Source organism: Pseudorca crassidens, chromosome X (assembly GCF_039906515.1).
Source record: "Pseudorca crassidens isolate mPseCra1 chromosome X, mPseCra1.hap1, whole genome shotgun sequence".
Classification (NCBI taxonomy): domain Eukaryota; kingdom Metazoa; phylum Chordata; class Mammalia; order Artiodactyla; family Delphinidae; genus Pseudorca; species Pseudorca crassidens.
This window is the reverse complement of record NC_090317.1, coordinates 18830888-18853136: the sequence shown is the minus strand read 5'-3', so window position 1 is coordinate 18853136 and position 22249 is coordinate 18830888. Positions and strand designations below refer to the sequence as shown.

Genomic DNA, 22249 nt, shown 5'->3' with positions numbered 1-22249 from the left:
AAGCCACCCAGTTTATGGTATTTCGTTATAGCAGCCCAAGCTGACTAAAATGCACACTCAACTTTGTCTTTCATTGACAACTTTGTTTTATTCAAAGGAGGACATGCTGCGGGCTCCCAGAAGGAAGCACCCAAAATTAAGGCCATTTGGGTGTGCTAGATTAGAATGGCTCATCTCATTTCCATACCTGGTGGCTGAGAGGACGAAAAGAAACTCCTTGAGAAAAGAAAATTCTCTCTGTGATGTCATAATGTCTAGTGGCTGCAAACCTTGAAATCACGAAATTACTCAGAGCCTGTAATTTAAAGTTTATTTCATATCTATTGTTAAATTACACAAAAATCAGTGAATGGTTTGTAAAGCTACACCACTGGAAAGATGTTTACAGTCAAAATCATGGGATTTACATGATGGTGACCAAAATGTATATTTATAACGTCCCCTATATACAATAAATCAGTATAGACAGAGAAAATGCACTTAATCTCTGCAAACCATGCACACCACAGCAATAACACAAAATATTTTTTTCTGTAACAAGCTTTTCCACTGGCTCGGGCTTCAACCTGCTTTCCAGCAGTACCTATCAGTTTTAAGAGCAAACAATATCAATCAAAACAAAACAAAATTGAAATACCACAGTGATCTACAGAATCATTAGTTTAAAAACACAAAGTACACAAAATAGTTTCACTCTAAAACAGTTTGACTTCAAGATGTTTTGGATTTTGAAAATTTTTTTCCTTTCAGTTTTCCAGTTCTCAGATTCCCAGGACTGCGATACTGTCGGACAAAACAAAATTTAGATCTACTGATACAAGTGCAGAGTCAAGAACATTTATTTTTTAACCAAGTACTCAGCTTCTTGTCCAGCTTGTGGCCTTATTATTACAGATGAAACTAGATCATGCAAATGAGCAGATTGTACAAGATGTGACTTTATGGTCACACTTCTAAGCATGTCCCTCGTGAAAACATAAATGCCACTTCCAGTTGCCTTTTTGATTGACAGCCAGGGGCTTAGCATAAGTCCTTATGAAAGGATAGCAAAACCCGTAAAATGGAAACTGCCCAGAATCAGGATGCCTGCTTGCACGGTGGGTTACATCTTTCCTTGTGCCCTGCGCAATTCGCAGTTGATACCCTAAAAGTATTTCTGCACAGACTTCCAATACCAAATCACTTTCTTCAATCCATATGCTTCTGATGTTTAACCTTAATGCAGAACACTCCTGCCTTTTGTTTTCTCAAAACAAAACCTGGTACACGGTTCACCCAAAGTATGGAGGTAAAGCTTTTGGTGTTACTGAATAATGCTGACTATCCTAGTGCTTCTTCTAGCCTTGTTTTTTCTCTTGTAATTGTCTATACTCTGTCAACATGAAAAAGAACTAATGGGCTAGAAAATAGCCAGCCCAACTGGAAACATTACAATAAAAATGCACAAAAAGTAAATAACAATTCATTCACATTCAGGTTTAATTCTATCTGATCAAGAATAATAACTTGAGCAATATTTTAAGACACATTATCCTGTTCAAGAGTTTCTTGATAAGGACCTCACTACACAAACATTGATAAGACAATTCTACAGAAAGAAAGTCCCGACTTTAATCCAGGATTATATTATCACAATGAATTCAGCAACACACCATTTAGATGATGAAGAAAGATTCTAAAACGGGTTAGTTTGGAATGAGCACAACTCGGAGAAGCTTTAAAATGAATGAGAAGCAGTGCCAAAAAGAGTCCAGAATTGTTGAAATTACAGTGCCCAGAAATCATCTGGAAATTAGATCTTTGCATTGGTACTCCATTTGGAAAAAGTGTTTTATTTAATATGAGATACACCCTGTTTAAAACCTTTAAATAGTAGAAGGCAGAAAAAGTTTAAAATTTTAAACATCTCTGAAATAACAAGATATGAGTCCCGTTCTACTCGAAAGCCAATATTTTTACATAAAACTACCCATGTTTGGGAGAGAAGTTTTTCATTTTCTACAGTTTGGTAAACTCTACCATCAGTTCTTATTCTTTTAAAATAGATTCCTTGTTAAAATCAGAAGAAAATGAACAGTTTCGTGTTTAATTTTAGTTTCTTTTGTGTTATATTCATGCTTACCCCTGGAAAAAAATGTTTGCTTCCAAGACTGGGTTTCAACAGTGTATCATGAATAATGTAAAGTCCATTTCTTAGCTATAAGTTAAACGGCCATATTTTATGTTTTCATTTTGTCTCTATGACTAATTTAAGAACTTCTGAAAATATCTAAACAGCAATTTCTGATGAGTCTGGTTTGCCTTTTGGATTTTATAAATTCCCCATGAACAAAAAAGAAAAAAAAGACAATTTAATTACATATTGAAATTTGTTTTACCCACGCACAGTAGAACACTGAATTGAAAGGCAACTGTAAAGGCAACATCTTAACTTTTGTAACTTCCAAACTTAAGGAAGCAGGATGTGTTTGGACACTCTCATGTTTGAAGACTTGCCCTATTTTGACTGGCGCTTTGGGAGAAGTGTGCAAAAGCCTTTGGGAGCCATTTAGCGCCATTTCTCTACACTGCCTATGTAGTCATGGGTGCCATTGCTGGTGTTGCCATCGCTCTGCTCTTGGCCAGGGCTCTGCTTCTGGCTTTCCCAATTCTCCTTCGGGCTCGGATTCTGACCCGAGCTCTGAGTCAGATTCTGAATCAGATTCGGAATCAGATTCTGAGTCACATTCTGACTGGCATTTAGGTTTGGGGTCTGACTCGGATTCTGACTCGGATTCTGGCTCTGGCCCTGACTCTGGCTCTGGAAATGGGTCTGAAGGAACCTTCCCTTCAGAAATTTGCGTTGTTCCTGACGCTTCCGCCTAGCTTCCTGATGCTCTTTCTGCCTCATAAACTGATACCTTTGCAAAAAGAGATCCTTTGCATAGCTGTACAATTCCATATCCAGAAAATTCAGTCCCTCAATACGCTTTTGGATTTCCTCATTGATCTCTACGCTAGAGGCCCTAGTGGTGTTATATTGGGTAAACGGCGAAATAAAGTTCATGTTGAAGGTTTTCTCAAACAGATACTGGGTCTTCCGCTGAAACTCGGTGAGGCCGAAGAACGCCATGTGCTTCAGATTCGATTTGGCGCTTTCCAGGAGGACCTTGTTCCTCTGCTTTTCGGGCATGACCGACAGGTTGTAGCAGCCGACGAGGGTCAGGTCAGAAAGCATGCGCACCTGGCGGTTGTTGGCTAGGTTATAGGGACAGTCCATGAACTCTTTCAGGGGGCAGCCAGACCAGTCGTCTCCAGTGTAGCAGCTGGGCAGCTCTTCGGAGGTTGGGGGCCTTCCATCGCAGACATGTAGGGACGCTTTCCATGTCGCCCCTCTCTGGACATGCCTCCACTCACTCAGGTACCGGGACACTGGGTCACGGAGGATGGTGATGTAGTGGAAGTTCCTATGGACAAAGCACAAAGGCCAACGGTCAGGGATTCGGGTGACATAAGTGGAGTCCGGGAGGTGCATGGCATATGTGATGTTCACTGGTCAGGAAGGAAGGCAAAAGGGAAATGATGGCGATCTGGTGGCAGTTGTCCTGTGAACTGTGCTATCGTCCCCTCTCTGAGTCCCACTAGCCAGTCCAGAGAGCTCATTTTTCACCCAATTCGCTGGTACTGCAGCTAAAGCACTACATCCGCGGAAACTCCCCTCCCCTCCCCTCCTTTCCCTGCTTTTCTCTCTCTCCAACCAATGACAAAGTCCTCCCAATGACCTCATTTATTTCATACTCCCCACCCCCAAACCCCCATTAACTGATCGTGAAACGGAGACTCAGTGGAAACACGTGATTTCACTGAAGTGATACGAAGTTGACAAGTGAGTTCAAGTTCTAATCTTTCTTACTAAATACACAAAAGCATTTTTCTAATATCTAGCCTAATCGGGATATCTTATTAAAGAACAAAACTTCATTGAAAGAGTGTGTGATATGATGCTTTTGATTCTGGCTGTTGTCATAACATCATGGCTCCTACGTGATGGCAGTGGAATGTGGAGATACGCAGCGCAGCCGGGGGGCCTCCAGTGACTAATGTGGTTAGTCACTGACTGAAATAGATATGGTAGCTGCCAATGGCATATATATAAGCTACTACCTTGGTTTCAGCCTTTGCTCACGTGCTAATATTCCCAGCAGAGGCAAGCTAACTCTATCAGCTCCAAAATGCCCCTTTTCTTTACTCACAGAAAGGACACCCTGATGTCAGCATGTGTGGAGGCTTTGCTGTGTGGCTGTCTTCAATTTAAAGCTGCAAACTGATCAAGTTCTTTGCTCAAATAGCAGACTAGGAAACATTGAAACCACACACCCACACACACCCATACATAGCAGGTGCACGCACACACGTGCACACCCCCCCCCCACACACACACCCCAGAAGCATCCCAGCTTATAATGTGATCAGGGAAAAGCAACTCAGCAGTTGTGCTTTCATAATAAATGAGCTTCCACTCACGTTCAGTGGATAAAGGATGAGGTCGTGGATGAGCCGGCCTATCGTGGAAGGAAGACAACAATAAACGCTGAATATTAACATTTAGTTTCTGAAAAGAAACCTGGGGAATGGCTTGCAGCTTCTCTGAAGTTTATTCATTCCCATCTGAGGGATGGTGGTTCTCTGAGTCTGGTGGCTGATATCCTCTGAGCAGACTCTCCTCCTAAGTCTTGGGCTTTGAGCAACGAAGGCACCTTGGGATCTATATCCCGTGTGCCTGTTCCGTGCATGGTGTTTCCTCTGCCTGGCGTGACCTTCCTTCTTTAACTGAAAATTCTAGGCATCCTTCGAGTTCCAGTCCAAGTACTATCTCTCCTCTGAGCAAATGTATCCCACCCCTTGCTGCCAGCCATCACCTCTTCCTCAGTGTCACTTCCACACTTGAACCTTTGTGAAAACACTTTTGATACTGAATTGCAATCAGTTGTTTGTATTTCTGCTTAAACTAGGTTTTCCAGGGCAGGGGCTTTAGGCATTCTTCTCCAGCTCTCATCTCGTCCATTTCAGCTTTGTACCAGGCACAAAGCAGAATCTCCACAACTCCTTTAATTACTTCTTTAATGAACTATCTCGGGAAGAGGGGGGAAGAGTTTGGAACTGGGAAGGCCATGCCTCATTATATTAAAAACTCTGGAGAATCTAAGTGTCTGGCAAAAATTATAGAAAATTTAAAAAATCACCTTCTATGATTTTCTGGCATAAACAAGCATGGGGCACAGGAGAAGCATTGGGGAGTGAGGCCGGAGAGGGGGCCAAGACGACCTTCACCTCTCTCAGTGCTTTTCCTGGGACCTGACTTTGCTGGTGCCACTCAAATTCATCTCTGTAGAGACCCACTGCTAACGAGTAGCAGCTTTTGTTCCCCAGTAGCCGCCTTGACCAACAAAGGTGACTGCTGTTCCCATGGGCTCTGCCCTTCCACTCCTAGCTTTGGTATTCATTCATTCATTCCTTCAGTACGGATTTATCAAGCCTTTATGCTAGGCCTGAGGCCATAGCTTTGTGGCAATTAGTCTGCTTATTTGGAAAAAAAAAGACATTTATGAAGTGCAGTGACACATTTGGATTAGTCTTTCAACCAGCTTTTCCAGGCATGCATCATAAATGGGTGTTTTAAACCCCCATGATGGAGTCACCTTCATGCTCAGCTGACAGTCCTCTGCTTTACTGGTTTAAGCCTACAGTGACATCTTCTGGTAAATTCTAGAGTGCACCCCTGTGCAAGCCTGCGGTTCTCCTACCTAAAATCTCTCCCTTGTCCTTCAGAGTAGACAGATCGCAACCAGCAGGGTTAGTGTCTGGACCAAAGCACCATCCCCATGTGGAGAGAGAGAGAGGCAGCACAGGAAGGCAGAGGCAGACATTCACAGACGCTCTCATGTTATGGATGTGCGACTCCTCCCAGATGAAGGTCTCCTAGTGCCGTTATGAGAGGAGAGCCGTCCAATGTGCGCAGCCTCGGTCTCCACACTGTAGGGATTATCACAGCAGCAGAGAAATTAGAGGCGTCTACACGCGTGCACGCACACGTGCTAGTGATGAGAGCTGCCCTCCACTCAGATGCCAATAGCTCTGGAGAGTCAGTGATTGCCAGCAGCCCCCTTCTTCCAGGGAAAATAGGCCCGGGGTGCCAGACTGCCTCAACTGGAAACACTTGATGCTGCTTGGAAAAAGATCCCCTGGATGAAAAGGAAGATCCGCTGAAGGGTGGGTCTCCAAGACTGTCCAGTGGCCTCCCAAATGGCATAGTGTGTTGGAGGTGGGAAGGCAGGTGAGAATAACCCCTGGAAGTTTTTGTTGGGCAAAGGATCGAGGTTGCTTATTATTCTGAGTGAAGAGCTGTCAGGGAAATGTCAGAGAAGCCGTCTCCCCACCCAGAGCAACTGAGGATATGAAAGCCCAAGCCAATGGCGCAGTGAGTGGAGAGGCAAATAGGCACAGAAACATGGGTGGCACTCTTCCAGAGCTCAGTTCTGTTCAAGCACCTGTGTGCCTGGCACTGAGAGAGGTCCTGGGGATGCCTAGAGGGCTAAGACTCGGGGCCCCTAGCGGAGCATTCCATTCTAATGTGCTATTAATGACTGGAGCAGGGACAAGGCACAAAGAAAGCACCTTGCAGTGATTCTCAGCCTAGTCTAATGATAGAGGAAGAGTTTCTGTAGCTTTATTTTGAAAAACAAGGAAGAATTAGATGAGGCAAAAAGAGCAGAATGGAGTATGAGGCAGAAAGGTCAGCATGAGCAAAGGCACAGAGGCATAAACTAGCCTGCTGTGTGTGGAGGAAGGGCACAGGAAACATCTTACTGGGAATTACGGGCCAGTGACCGGAATGGAGGATGGAGAGGTAGTTACGGACCGGGTCGTGGAAGGCCTCAGATGCCACATTAAAGAAGTTAGATTTCTGGGAATTCCCTGGTGGTCCGGTGGTTAGGACTCCACGCTTTCACTGCCGAGGGCCTGGGTTCAATCCCTGGTCAGGGAACTAAGATCCCACAAGCCACGTGGCGTGGCCAAAAAGGAAAAAGAAAAGAATTAGACTTCTGAAGGCAACAAGGAGGCCTTTTTAAAGGGTTTTAGGCAAGGGAGTAACATGATGAGGTCTGCGTTTTAGAAAGATCACTGTATATGGTGTGTGGAATTGGGGAAATGAGTTGAGGTTACTATAGAAAACAAGACAGAAGAAGAGGGAGCAGACTAGAGAGATTTAGGAGGTCAAAGTAACAAGACTTAGTGACAAAATGAATATAGGGGAGAGAGAGAAGGAGGGGTAAGGAGGCCTCCCAGTCTCTGGCTGAATGGACAGATAGAGCCTCAGACAGTGATCTGGGCTTCAGACGTGGAGTTGTCAGCAAAACGTGGTAGTTTCAGACCTTGAGGACTTACTTAGGATCGGTTTTTAATTCCACAAGTGTGGCTTCAGGTATTTGAAGACAGCATTCCAGTACCCCGAGGTTTCTTTTCTTCATGCTAAATATGGTTTTCAACTGTTCTCTCCACTGCTTCAGGTCCCCTCACTACCCTTTTGTTTGCCTCTGAATATATTCCACTTTATTGGAACATGCCCTCTAGGCACAGTCTGACAAGGAACAAGTAGGGACAGTCTATTTCCCCCCTCATTCTTGACACCATTTCTCTTCACGTGGCCTCATCAGCCTTTCTGGCAGACGTGCCACAGCACTGACACGCTGTCAACGACCTTCTTGCATTCTTTTACACACAGGCCATTTGGAAACCCAATCTCCTTTGTCCAGAACCGATGCAGTTTGTTTGTGGCCCTGTTTAACTTCTTCTTGGTAGAGGAAGTCTAAGCCTGTCAAAACGCATCTGGATTCTGATCATATCGCCCAATATCTTCACCATATCTTCTTCTTTTCTTCTGGCAATGCCTGGATCCAGGCATTGATTAAAACAGAACAAGATGCAGGTGAGAGCAGATCTTTGGTAGCTGCTGGAAATCTCCCTTCGAGTTGACATAAACCCGAAGGGTGCTGCTGAATGGTCTGATTTAATTTTAAACGAGTGAGCCAAGCTCAGCCACAGAAAAATCACACTCAGCCTGTTTCAGTTAGTATGTTTCAGTTAGTATGTTTCAGTTAGTAGTGATTGGACAGGAATATCTTGTGACCAACTATGTCATTTCATTAAGATGACCAGGTGTCACATCTTTACAGTCATGACTCCCCCTCAGTTACCCGAGTTGACCCCCTCAGTTACCCAAGTCGATTTAAAGACCATTGTTTGGTGCCTTTGTATGCCCATGGTTTCTCGACAGGCAGGACACAGTGAAAGGTTTGCCACCCTCTACAAGTCTAGGCCAACTTTTATGTGTCATTGGTAAGCAATTGTGGAAAAACAGCAAAGAAGAAAGAGCTGTCCAAGCAAGAAACCTGGAGGCCGTCTTTGACTTCTCTATCTCACTTACCTCCAACGTCTGAATTTTCCCTGAGTCCTGCTGATTCTAGTTCTTAAGAGCTCACAAATCCATCCTTTTACCACTGCCTGGAGTTAGGCACTCATCACGTCTCTACTCAATCACTGCATCAGCGTCCTGGCCACCTCCTTGTCTCCAGCCTCACATCCATTCCACACCCCCATATGGCACGCATCTGACCTACCACTCCCTAGTTAAGACCTCTTAATGGCTCCCTATCAATTATGACATGAAGTTCAAGCTCTTCCACATGCCAGACACAGCCTTGTGGGACCTGGCAACAACATTTCTTTCTCTCCAGCCTTATCTCTACACAAGTCTTTCTCAACCATGTGTCATTTTGCATCGCCCCCTCCACTTCCCTTCCCTGACTCTAGGACCTTTGGAAATATCTGGAGACATTTTGGTTGTCACAACTGGGGGTCAGGTGCTACTGGCATCTAGTGGGTTGAGTCTAGGGATGCTGCTAAACAGCCTACAATGCAGACTATTGACTAATTATCAGTAGTGCCAAGGTTGAGAAACCCTACTCTATACGCTACATTCCAAGTATGCAAATGTAATCTTAATATTCCAAATTGGTCCCAGGCAAAGATCCTACAGGCCCTTTTCCTTTGTATATGGAGTGCCTACTCTTTGGAAGGGCTTCGATCTGTCCTTTGTACGTTACCTGGAAACCTCCAAGACTCAACTCTCCAAAGATTGCCTCTTCCACTTTCCTTGACCTTCCTGGGCAGAGTTAACTGCCCTGGTATTCCTCTGTTCCAGCTGTGCTGGTATTCTCCTATTGTGGCATTTATCACCATGGGCTGTGATAGTCTAGTGATTTGTCTGCTTCACCCATTGGACTATGAGCTCTGGAAGGGTAGGGAGTGAGTAGCATTTATCAACATGAGCTCCTCGGGGCCTGGCACAATGTTTGACATAAAATAAGTGATTAATAAAAGATTGTTGAATGAATGGCTGTAGCAGAAGCAGCAGAGCGTACCATGAGCTAATGGGAAAATGCCTATCATTTTCTTTGATAAGGAAAAACCACTAGATGTCAGTATTAAATAACAGATATACCATTTTACACCTGTGCCGGAACATTTTAAGGCGCTTTAGCTATGAAGGAGATCTAGTTATATTTAGCAGTTGTCCCTGGCTTTCTGTGTAGTAGCCCAATGTTAAAGAAGGCTGGGAAGTTTAAGGATATTAAGAGTAAGTAAATGGATAAAAACAAGAACCATACAGTTTTCATTTTCGTTGAAAGAGATTATTCTGAAATAAGTACCTGAGTTCTAAGTCACAGAATTCGAGACTTGGCAGAGCAAGGAGAAACCTTTGAGATGGCAAATCATCTAAATCAAAGTCTTCACTTTACAGGTGAAGACATCAAGGTCCTGAGAGGCAAAGATTTGCCCACAAGTCACAAATTGCAAGTAGCTCTTGGGAATCAACCCAACTGCAAGGAATATTCCTGGGCTGAAGGCCTGTATTTTTAGTAGCTCCTGTCTTTGTGTCGGTTAATTACCTAGGATGGCACAATAAACCGTGCCTGGAAGAGCCCACTGACCCTCAAGAAGGGGAAGCATCTGACTGCAGAGAGCAGGCATTTCCTTACACCAACTGCATAGCCAGGAGCTGAGAGCCTTCGTGCCTGGCACTTACACATTAACTCCCAACAATACTGTGAGTCAGATATTATTATTCCCATTTTGAGGATGAAGAAGCTGAGACTAACAGATATGATTTGACCCAGTGTCACAAGTTAAAGTAGGGATGCTCAGACACGAACCAGTTTCTCTTTGACTCTAGAACCTGGATTCTTCCCATCCTACTGCTGGGACACAAACCTAGGACTTCTGCTCCTATGAACAAGCTAAGGAAGTGGTTCTCAAATTGCGGCCCCAGAATCAAGCATCATCATCAGCATCACTTCATAAATTGTTAGAAATTCACATTCTTGGGTCTACCCACTGAAGCAGAAACTCAGGGGCTGGAGCCTAGCGATCTGTTTTAACAAGCCCTCTGGGAAATTCTGATGCACGTGTGCTCGAGTATGAGAACCACTGTCCTAGGCATGTGGCTTCAGATATCAAAAGTCCCTCAGAGATCCCAGGAGTGCCCAGAGTGTGGACAAGTGACCCCAAGAGGAAAGAGCATGACAAAACAAGTCTAAGGATGCCCATTGCTGTCCAGGGAAAGCCCAGGGAACTTGGCCTGAGCAAAGTTATGAGGATTATGCTGTAAACATTTACTTTCCTTTAAGGCCACTGGTTCACAAAAGGCCACAATAAGGTTTTTCCTGCACCACTCAAAGTGGAAATAAATATTAAAGCCATTTTTTATGGAAGAAGACCAGCAAAACTGTACAAGTTAAGGTCATAGGAGTGATCAATAAAAAGTTAATTTAAGAAAGGAAACAAATTCTTAGCCCAAATCAATAGGACTGAACATTTTGGTATACCTGTAGCTTAGTTTTGTGTTTTATTTTTAAAGTTCAGCCTTTGCACATCTTATTCTTGGAGTAATGATGAGTGGTACAGAAATAAGAACTGTGGTTGGTGGTCCTAAGTAGACTTGGGAGGGGGGCTGTACAAGACGTTGGGTCGTTAATGCCGAAGGTCTGGTCCCCTTCCTTGGTTAGTGATGTCTAAACCAACTGCACGGGTCCTCCCATTGCATGTAAACAACTCGGTCAAAGCAAGGAGGATGGCTTGCAGATCAAACAACATTAATATATGAACACAGATGAAACGAAAGTATAGTTAAATGATTCAACGGCAAATATGCCTCTGATGCGATTGGATCCCCCAAGCCCTGGGGTTACCATTTTAACTGCTTTTCTTGTGCGACTCATATACCAGCAGTCCCCAAAGAGGAGTCCCAGAAATGCTGTGATCAGCAGTGGCAGCAGCCTCATAAAAGAAGCGTGGAACTTGGGACTTCCCTGGTGGCGCAGTGGTTAAGAATCCGCCTGCCAATGCAGGGGACAAGGGTTCGAGCCCTGGTCCGAAGATCCCGAAGATGCCGCAGAGCAACCAAGCCCGTGCGCCACAACTACTGAGCCCGTGTGCCACAACTACTGAAGCCCGTGCACCTAGAGCCCATGCTCCTCCACAAAAGAAGCCACCGCAACGAGAAGCCCGCGCACCGCAATGAAGAGTAGCCCCCGCTCGCCACAGCTAGAGAAAGCCCGCACGCAGCAACGAAGACCCAACGCAGCCAAAACAAATCAATTAATTAATTTTAAAAAGAACAGTGAATTCTCATGGCCTTTAAAAAACTTTTTTTAAAAAGAAGTGTGGGACTTGAAGAGGGGACAACTTTGAAGTGGGTGGATGCTCATTTAGATGTGTTGTCTTTGGTACATTTGTCAAAACAGTCTTGTGGCTTAGTAGTCATGTTCGGTCTAGTGAGAAGAGTGAGCCCTTACAGTCACGTAAAGTGCATTACTTACGATCACTTGATTGTCTTCACAACACTAGGAAGACCTAAATGATCTGGATGCTGAATTTCTCTCTTTTTCTCCTTCAAGCTGATGCTCACAACTAGGCCAGGCTCTCCCGGGCAACCCAGGAGAGGTGGGGAAAAGGACCAATCCTTGGGAGCCCACTGATCTATAAGACAACCACAACTTGCACTGGCTCTTTGAATGGGTTGACTTAGAGTCCTTAGTGGTACACAGGCATTCCAGGAAAAGCATCTACTGGACATAAAACCAACTCGGAAAAGGCTGAAGTTCTCACACCCCCCAAATAAGCCATCCAGTTCTCCTTGCAGGGAGTTTTCTGCTATTCTTCACACCTCACCCAAGGGAGCAGTTCTGTGTATGTAAAATAACACCTTAATCAATGCCTTAATTAATTGCTTTTCCCCCCCTCTGGTTAACTGAAGGTTAGCCTGTGTGTATTGTGAGGGAACATTCAACGAAGCACAAATGGGATTTCCTTAAACAGAAGGATGTTTTTCTATGCCATTCTTCTTTTCTTTCTTTTACAAGGCAGGAGAATGATGGTTTCTTATTTGGTGAAAGGGAAGAAAAGAAGATTTCTTATGTCTGTAAATTCAAACCCAACGTGGAACTCTTCACACAATAAGTCCTGGTGATATTTACTTCTTTTTAAAGGAAATCTAGCTCTCCTCCTTCCCAAAGCCCGGTAGGCTCCAAAGTACATAAATCTAAGGACGTTTGCAAACAGTGAGAAAGCTGAGATTTTTAACGAGATGTGAAATTCCAAGCTTTATGACCCATAAGTTACCAGACTTCACCCAGAGTCCATGCAACTGCTTGGCAGCATGAAAAGTTTTGCAGCTTACACTGCCCCCTGAAATGTTCTGCATTCTAAAATTACTCTGTGAGTCTCGGATCATTAATACTCAGTGTGGTTCTGAGGTGGAAAGAACTTTTAGAGAAAAACCCTTTCAGTGTGAAGGGGTATGATCTATCTATGTCCCATGGAGACCAGTTCTGCCACTGATTAACAGACTCAGGCTTCCTGCCTTCTCCCTCCCCACATGGTATTTCTCAGCTTCCTGAGTGTTTCCATGTGGCATCCCCCTGGCAAACTGTCATCCCCTGACGGTTGGCATCTGGGGCAGCCAGGGAGAGGGGTTGGTTTTCTTCCTTCCTCCAAAAGAGCGGGCAGAGGTGAAAAGGGGTAAACTTCACCCCCCAGGGGACAGGAGGAAGTCGGGACAAATGTCTAAATGCCTCCCCTGGGACCACCATGGCTGATGCCTTGCTATTTGGATAAGCGACCTTGGTATCTCTTGTCGTGGGTGTCAGTGAAGATAAAATGGGTGATATATATAAAGTTCTTGGAACCGAGCTTGGAAGCCAGCACCGCACAAATGTTAGTTACTATTGTTGTCATTGTTATAACTGTTGTTGCTGTACAGATTAGGGTATTCAGCTAAAAGATGTTATCCAGTCCTCCTAAAATCACAAAGCTGGCTAATGACTGTCTGTCAGGTCCGTGTGACTCCTGAGCCCAGACTCCTGCCCTCCGCCCTGGCTGATGGTGCCCTATTTGGTCTTTGGCCAGGTGTATCTGAGCCTGCAGCTGGCGTGCTCTCTCTGGGTTGTACATCCCCACTTGGACCTGGGCAGTGAGCACAGCCTAAGGAGCTACAGGCCAAGGGCACAACTGGCCTGGCCAGAGCAGGAAGTTTCAGGAGGAGGGCGGTTGGATGTGCCAGGATGTGAGAGGAGGGGCTGGGTCCGTGGTTTCTGCGAGCCCCTCAGAGCGATGGGACGTGAGCACGGCAGAGCTGGGGGCCCCCACTACCCATCGCACAGATGAGGAAACCAGAGAGCTGGCTCCCCTGCCATCTCCAGATTGTGAGAAATCTGGAGCCCCTCGGGATCCTTGCTTTAGGGACTTCCCCAAAGACAGGGACTCAAGTAACAGGCCTTTTGCGATGGTAGGCCGTCAACAAATAGCATTTAAGGTCATTCTGAGCCGGCACCTCGGGTGTGCTTTGGAGAAATCGTTAGAAATCGATGAAGGCTGCCCTTCTCGTGTCCTGGGTTGGTGTTAATGAGCTCTAATATTGTTCTAAGGTGCTGAGAGAGACGAAGCGCAAACCCTGGCTTTTGTGGGGAAAACAGACCTCGTTTACCATTTAAACTGTGAAGACCGGGAGCCATTCAGAATTTCCAGGGCTGGCAGGGTCGTGCCTCCTTTCCCCTGGGAGAGCTTTTTTTTCTCTGCAGGTATTCAGGCTGCAAGAGTCACAATTACTGGATAACGCGGCTGTGCTGCATGTGTGTGGAAATGAGCATCATACACAGCACCAGGCATAGCCTGGTTTCCTCACAGTGATAACGCTGGAAACGGAAAACGCACTCACTAATTCCCCATCTGACCTCCCTACCTCAAACAAGGATCCCATGTCACGCTGGAGTGAGTGCAGGAAGGGGCACCAAAGACAGAAAGATTGTGCTGGAGCAGAAAGAATGATTTTGAGTAGATAAGAGACTGGATAACCGTGTTTCCCCTCTAAGGCAAAAGAGGACCTTCTCTGGAAGCAGTGGTGCCCTTCTCAGCCGCTGCCCAGTCACAGGCTGCTTCTCCAGTTTACAACTGAGTATCGCACTGGAATGACCCGAGTCCTGGGGAAAAGATATTTTTGTACCTGTCCAAAATGCGCCAGAGTGGGAAAACTTACAGTGTGTGAAAACAGACAGCGACAGATGTTGTGAAATAGAAGTCCTGGTTCCATTTTGGTTGGTGAGAGCACAGACATCCCACAATTTTTGACAGAGTAGAAACTCTATTTATTTATTTAGGCCTCGCCACACGGCTTGCGGGATCTTAGTTCCCCGACCAGGGATTGAACCCGGTCCACGGCAGTGAATGCGCGGAGTCCTAACCACTGGACCGCCAAGGAATTCCCTAGCAACTCTTTTGAGGTGGCACTTTCCAAGCAGCATCTTGGGCCAGATGGAGCCCTATTTTTCTGAGAAGGGGTGGGGCCATCTTCTAGTCACAGTGGGGAGCTGCTCTCCAGATGGGGGAGAACCAGGTTCTGTGTGCGTAAACCGGCCCACCTGGTGTAAGTGAACCCCTCGTGACGGGCACTGATGGCGGCACCCACAGGTGAAGGCCACAGACCCATATTTCGCACAGAATAGCAGGGCCGGCGAGCCCCTCGGAGGTCATTTGGTCCAATCATTTTACAAACGAGAACAGCAGAGCCCAGAGATAAAAGATAGGGGCTTGCCTGGGGTCACATGAACCGTCTGTGGCAGAGCCGTGATCCGAAACCAAGTCACTGACTCCTTCCTCAAGTTTCAAAGATCATGCTCAAGGTGACGGACAAACAGGAACCAGCTTCAGGAAAAGGCAGCCCCTCTGTTTGGTTAGAAGCTCACTTATTCTCCACTGCAAGATTTGAAAGCCATAAAGAAGGACTAGAAGTCAATGCTCATATGGTAGTTCTATTTGTAGCTTTTTAAGGAACCTCCATACTGTTCTCCATAGTGGCTGTACCAATTCACATTCCCACCAGCAGTGCAAGAGTGTTCCCTTTTCTCCACACCCTCTCCAGCATTTATTGTTTCTAGATTTTTTGATGATGGCCAGAGAGCTAGTGGTAAGCCGCATAGCACAGGGAGATCAGCTCGGTGCTTTGTGACCGCCTGGAGGGGTGGGATAGGGAGGGTGGGAGGGAGGGAGACGCAAGAGGGAAGAGATATGGGAACATATGTATATGTATAACTGATTCACTTTGTTATAAAGCAGAAACTAACACACCATTGTAAAGCAATTATACTCTAATAAAGTTGTAAAAAAAAAGTCAATGCTCAGACAGAGATGTCTGACTCTGATTTTCTAATCGAAGGCAAATGCTTGAGGGTGCAACACCCTCGGAATCTTCCATTAATCATTGACTCTGAAGACATGTCAGTGGGGAGTCAGATTCATTTACATGCTGCAGGAACCACCGACAGAGCTTTCTCCCGGGGCTTGGCTTTTCTCCCTGGAATCAAGGTTAATTCTCAGACATAGTGACCCACAGGAAGTTGGATTGAAGGCCCCAGATGATTACTCTAAATGACATCCCCCTTCCCACAATGGTTTTTTAGAAAGGTCATCTGAAAAAAAATCCACTGATATCCTGGGACAAGGAAGGAAGGAGGGGAGGAGAGAGGAGGGCAGGGAAGGAAGGAAAAAGGGAAGGCTGGTCAACAACAATCAGAAGTTTCATGTGAAATGATGGATGACTCACTGCTCTTATATCTTTCGTTCCTCACACAGGACAAAATATAGAACTACCATTTTACAGATGAAGTTTGAAATTCAAACAAAGGAAGTGACTTGCCCAAGGATACACAACTCATCAGCAATAGGTCTAGGACCGTAACCCAAGTCCCCTAACTACCAATTCTCTGTTTTCCCTACCATTCTCTGTTGCACATTAAGCCCCCAATGGCTGTCTGAACAGTCTATTTCTCTTGTTTTGTCTTTCCAACCGGGCTGTACATTCCTTAAAGGACAAGACTACTTGGGGGAATTCCGTGGTGGTCCAGTGGTCAGAACTTGGCGCTTTCACTGCTGTGGCAGGGGTTCAATCCCTGGTCAGGGAACTAAGATCCCACAAGCCAAGCGGTGTGGGGGGGAAAAAAAGATGGTAATCAAATAGTATGTACAGCATTATTTTAAAACAAAAAAGACTCCTTGGCATGTCTCCCATCTCAGCACTGGGCCTAGCACCTTATGGGAATGCAGACTGGTGGGCCAGTTAATGGAACATTTACCATCAAGCCTTGGAATTGGCCAGGATATTCTTTTTTGTCTTCTTCCACCTCTCTGTGCATCAGCTCCTCCTCTCAGATTATTCACCACTAAACAGAGCTCAAGGGCATTATTCCCCAAGCCACACAGGCCTCTTACTCCCAACATTACCCTGCCTCTGGCTTGCTGCCACTCCTCCGGCCCCAGCGTTGGCATTCCCTAGCCAGGAGAGACTGTTGCACATGCAATACCACCTGAAAGGGTGAAGAAGGCCCCTTCCCCTCAAACACTTCCTCACTGAGGCCCCAAATCTCACCCTTAGTTAGAATTTCGTTTGTCCTTCATGATGGCTAGAAGCTGTTGTCCTCCAGTCTTCACCATCCCTGTCCTACACCTCCCCTTTCCTCTTGCCTTTTCCTGCTGGACTCTCTCAGCTTAGGCTGTTCAGAACATTAGATATGGAAGGAAAGTTCTTAGAAAAACTCCATTCATCAAAGTGTCATGTACTTGGCATCACCAGAAGGATTTCCATTCTAGAGAGGCCTCCCCTGAGAGGCAGTGCTGCACCCTCTTCACTTAGGAGAGAATTTCACAGCCTGCAGGTGACTGGTTACTGCACGCCGGTGAAAGTCTGCTTCAATAGTCTCAGTCAGGATGCCTGATCCTTTATGCTCAAAGAAAGCACAGGAATTTAAAATGAGGCCATTTGGTGATGGTTTTGATCAGACTGCTTTCCCTTTCCAGAATCATGAATCAGTCATGAACACACTAAGGTTTGATTTCCCTAGGGCTATTTTTGAAGTCCTCTTGTTTCCCTGCCCCACCTCTTTCCCATTTAACATTCAGGAGTCAAGATGTTACAAGAAATGTGTGAGGGGAGAACACAGCAACCTTCACCTTCTGTGTGGTGAGAAAATGTGCTGACAGTTGAAATATGGGCAGGTACATTTTGGAGAGGCCGGTGTTGCCGCATTTCAGTGTACCAAGCATAGTTCAGGCGACAAGTGAGTCACCTTTGAGGTTCTTAAATAATTTGAAATATTTCTATTTCTCAGGTCATTTTCAAGGATTAAAGAGCTATTATTCCAAACATTTTTGAAGGCATAACACTCTCTTTGTCCTCTTCTTCTGAAAAGTTCTCTATCGCAAAGATTTTTTTTTAACAAAGCACATTTTCTTTCTCTCTCATTAGATCTTTACAACATGCCTGTGAAATAGACAGGTCCAGTCCATTTCATAGATGCAGGTATTAGTGCACAGACAGGTGAAAGGTCACACAGCTAGTAAGGAATCAAGTTACCTATGTCTGAAACCCACGTCTAGACATCCAGACTCGTCTCGCTACTTCATGCCACTGTGCTCATTTATTTGAGAATGAAAGGAATTTCGCGTGAAGCGGTGCAGAGCTTTCTGCAACACCCTAACAGGACATGCAACCAGGGCCAGCCTCGTTGGGTGGCAGAATTTTCAGGGGTGCTGGGAAGCAGAGCTCCCCCTCTCACAGTTGGCCGGGAAACCACAATGTAAGGTTTATTCCGTTCCTTTAAGGATCTGCCTCCTGTGTCGGGGGTGGGGAACAGGCGATAAGGGGTAGTGGGTCATAAGCCACTAAGACTTATCAGTCATTTAGATGTCAGAGGGTCTAAATGACCTCTAAGATATCCCTCCTGTAAGTTTAATCATCAGATCTCACGTTGGGGAGGGGGAAAGGTGGTGTGCAGGACATGTAAAGAGACGGGCATCAAGTTTTGAGGAAGAAACAGGAAACTAAGGAAGAAAACTGAGTACACCAAAGGCAAATGTGGCAGCCTTAGAATTTTTGGGGGGCTAAGGACCCATCAAGAATCTCTGGTTTAAAAGTAAATGTAAAAGCAAAGATATAAAGGGTAAAGCACAAGGCTTTGCAGGGAAAATTAGCAGACTGATTTTTCATTGAATAATGCCCACGATTTATCACTAAGTTACTGGTCCAGACGTATCTTCCATCCTATCCCTGCTCCCCTGCACATGGAATCCCACACGCTCAGCCAACCAAACTCTCCCTCCTTGTGCCTAACAAGCCTCCTCACGCCTCTGCTTCTGCTGGTCCCCCAGGCACACTGCCTGCTCCTCTCTACCTCTCTCCCAACAGGTCTTCTCCAGCCTTCCTTCCTCCTGATGGCCATAGTTGAAGCAGCCACACCTTCCTTGGAGTCTGTAGAAAGGGTTATCTTGACTTCTCTCCGGGAACTCTGTTCATCTGACTTTGCGATGTTGGTGTTCATGTCCAAGTCCCCTTTTCCCTCCAAGGACACGGGCATAGTGGAAAGAGGGTAGGACTGGGTCTTCTTTATATCTCTTCTCCTCTCTCCCCATGGATGTAGCTGACCCCGAGTCTTGGGAAGCAGTCAGCCACTGATAAATACTTTGTACTTAAGAGCTCTGTCTCTGGGGTTAGAAAGTTCTGGAAGCAAGCCCCAGCTATGGAACCTTGGGCAAATTACTTAACCTCTCGGTCTTTGTTTCCTCAGCTCTAGGCACCAATCTCACGGTGTTGTGCTTCTTCAATGAGATAACCCATGTAAAGTGCTTAGCACGATGCAGGTCGCCTGGTACGTGTTCCACAATTATTTGCTATTAATATTATTTTTCTCTTAGTGAAATGCGAAGTCCTCTCAGGGTCCCTTTATCAATCACCCAAAAGAGACATCATCCCAGAAGCAAAGGGAATCGTGTCAGGAGGGTTTGTTCAACGCCCTGACTCACACTCTAATTACAGCAATATTTACCTCATCAAAATGCAGGGAAGGACAGGAACTGGTTTCAACCTGAATCCGATATTTCTGGGGCCCGCACGCTGAATGCTGCCGAAGTCTCCACTCCCTGAGCAGCGGTTTGTAGAGATGGAATAGCGGCAGTTTTTCATTTTCCAGAGTCCACTCACCCTTCCAAGAATCTCAATGCCTCATTGATTCATAATACAGTGCATAAAGATTTCATTTTTCCTGTCCACAGTGATACATTATGGAAGCAATCTGTTTTGCCACTGAAAAGTTTGCTTAGTAGAAAAATTTGGAGTTTTGACATTCAGGAAATTACAGTCATCTGTAAAACACGATTGATATGCCAAGGCTAACATTTTCATTGCACTCGCAGAGCCAGAATAACTATGATAAAATATGTGTTACCCCACACACGTTTCAGGATCTTTTAAGGAAACACTAGTTAGCTCTGAGAGCCCCTCCCAAGGCTCCTGGACTGCAATGGCTGTGCCAGTTAGCTGTTCGCCATTCACAAGGGGACCTCCATTGACCAAACCAAAACTCGGGTCCTCAGAGAAAGCAACGGCCTAACACGTCTTCCGACTTGGCCTTGGGCTGGAGGCTGGAACTACATATTCTCATGCCACCAGGTTAAAGACATGAAAGAAGATCGAGGAAAAGAAGTTAAAAATATTCCACCCCCATCGTGGAATTGTTATCCAGCCACAAAAGGCCCAGGTTTACATTAGTCAGAACTAGAAGTCGAAGGCTTACAAAAGAAAAAATTAGACTGTTCTATATCTGCTCTCTATATTTTTACACCCAAGCACTTATTTGTCTCTTTCTGGGTACCATTTTCAGTGTTAAATGGCATCAGAAACCCGAGTCTCTGGAGTTATCCACCTGTTCAACGTTTGACTTCGGAATGATAAATGCACTTTAGCTGAGGAGTGTGAGTGATCTTCATGGCCACGTTGATGCACCTGTCCGTTCAGGTTGGGCTAGGTTACGGGCAGCTTTTACTTGGTCCTTATCCATTGAGACCCGTGGGAAGTACACATGCAAATGGTCTGGTTCTGGGGGTAAAGGGACAGGTGCCACTGCCCTTGACATTGGAAACAGCTTCGCATGATTCCCTATCTAACCACAGGCCAACTTCTTTAGGTACTGAGAAAAGCCTTCTGCACAAAACATACAAGTATGCGTCATGGACCAAGCAGTCTTTAAAGACCTCAGAGAAGTCCTGCATGCACTCATACTCAGTTACAGCAAGTGTACACGGACCCTTTACTAAGCGTGAGTCTGAGTGATTAACATGGAGTAATTCATTTACTTATTCTCACCATCTATGTGGCAGGTGATAGTACTATCATCCTCTTTTTATGGATGAAGAAACTGAGGCACAGAAAGGTTGAGCAACTCCTTCAAAATCGCACAGTCATAAGAGGTGGAGCTGGCATTCAAGACTCCAACAGGGTGGCTGTGGAGCTCACGCTCTTGACCTCTATGCTGTATTGCCTTGCTTAAACGTTTTTGGGGAAAAGCCCTCTCTTGTCCTCCTGAAGCTCTTGGATACTCCCACCCCTTTTTTTACATTGACAAAGCATTCTCCTCCTGCCCCATGTTAAGCTTCTTGCAGCTAACAACTTAGCTTCATTCATTTCCCAACAGTGGTTGCACAGATGCTAGAGAGGCAAAGCTAAAGCCAAAGGGGGTGGGGCGGAGGACAGATGGGTGCCAGACACACAGTTAGGCAAAGAACATGCCGACCTAGGAGCATTTGGACCCACCAGCAGGGGGATCCGAGGAAAAGTGATTTCTCAAAAGGGTGGGGAGGATCCACTTGCCCCCCACTGGGCTTAAGCTTTGGGGGGGTACCCATATTCGGGGTTCCTGGATCCCATTGCTCCCCTCTGGTCCTTATTTAAACTGATTTGGCAACTAAATGAGGGAGACTGAGAGAAAGGAGAACGAAAAGGACTCATCAGAAGACTAGAATGAAGGGAAGTAGAGGTTAGAGGAGTGGAGAAGATGGAGAGGAAGAAAGCAGGGTCAAGGGGTTGGTAAAGAAAGGAAAGGATGAAGGGAGAACAGAGAAAAGAGCAGAGAGGGAGGAAAAAGTGGAACACAAAGGAAGTGGCATGAGGTGGGGTGTGGAGGTGTCTAAGAGACAGGGAGAGACTGAAGGGAAAGGCAAGTGGAGGTGCTCTCCCTCCTGCCTTCCTGTGATCCAAAGCCTGTCCACACGGGCTCTCATCTTCTTTACTAGCCGTCCCTGAGCCCTTGGGTGCCAGTGCAAGGCTCTTCCCTTGCACCGGGCTCCATCTAGATGACCTTGCTCTTTCCCTTCTCTGAGCAACAAGAGCAGTTAGAGTCAGTCCTTGACTCTTTTCCCTGTATTTTTACACATGCTATTTTTTAAATTTATTTTATTCAAGTAGAGTTGATTTACAATGTTGTGATAATTTCTGCTGTACAGCAAACTGATTCAGTTATACATACATATACATTCTTTTCATATTCTTTTCCATTATGGTTTACCACAGGATATTGAATATAGTTCCCTGTGCTGTACAGTAGGACGTTGTTGTTTATCCATCCTATATATAATTGTTTGCATCTGCTAACCCCAACTCCCAATTCACATGCTATTCTTTTGTTTTTCCGTCTGTAACTAGGCTATATACTCTTCAGGGGTTGGGATCAACTCTTACACCATTATTTCTGACCCCAAATCTGTCTCCAACCATTACAGGAAATTCTTTGAGCATTAGGGTAACTGACATATTTAGTCTCTTATAATCATT

General features: G+C 45.4%; 1 protein-coding gene across 4 annotated transcripts in view; it reads right to left on the bottom strand.

The window, feature by feature from the left end:
- Nucleotides 1-296: 296 nt before the first annotated feature.
- HS6ST2 (heparan sulfate 6-O-sulfotransferase 2) overlaps nt 297-22249 on the bottom strand; it is a 291333-nt gene continuing 269380 nt past the window's right edge. For all 4 annotated transcript variants that reach the window (XM_067722267.1, XM_067722266.1, XM_067722264.1 and 1 more), the window contains one exon: nt 297-3446. In XM_067722267.1, the coding sequence (XP_067578368.1) occupies nt 2549-3446 (898 nt within the window). In that variant the 3' untranslated portion in view covers nt 297-2548. The remainder of the gene's footprint in view (nt 3447-22249) is intronic.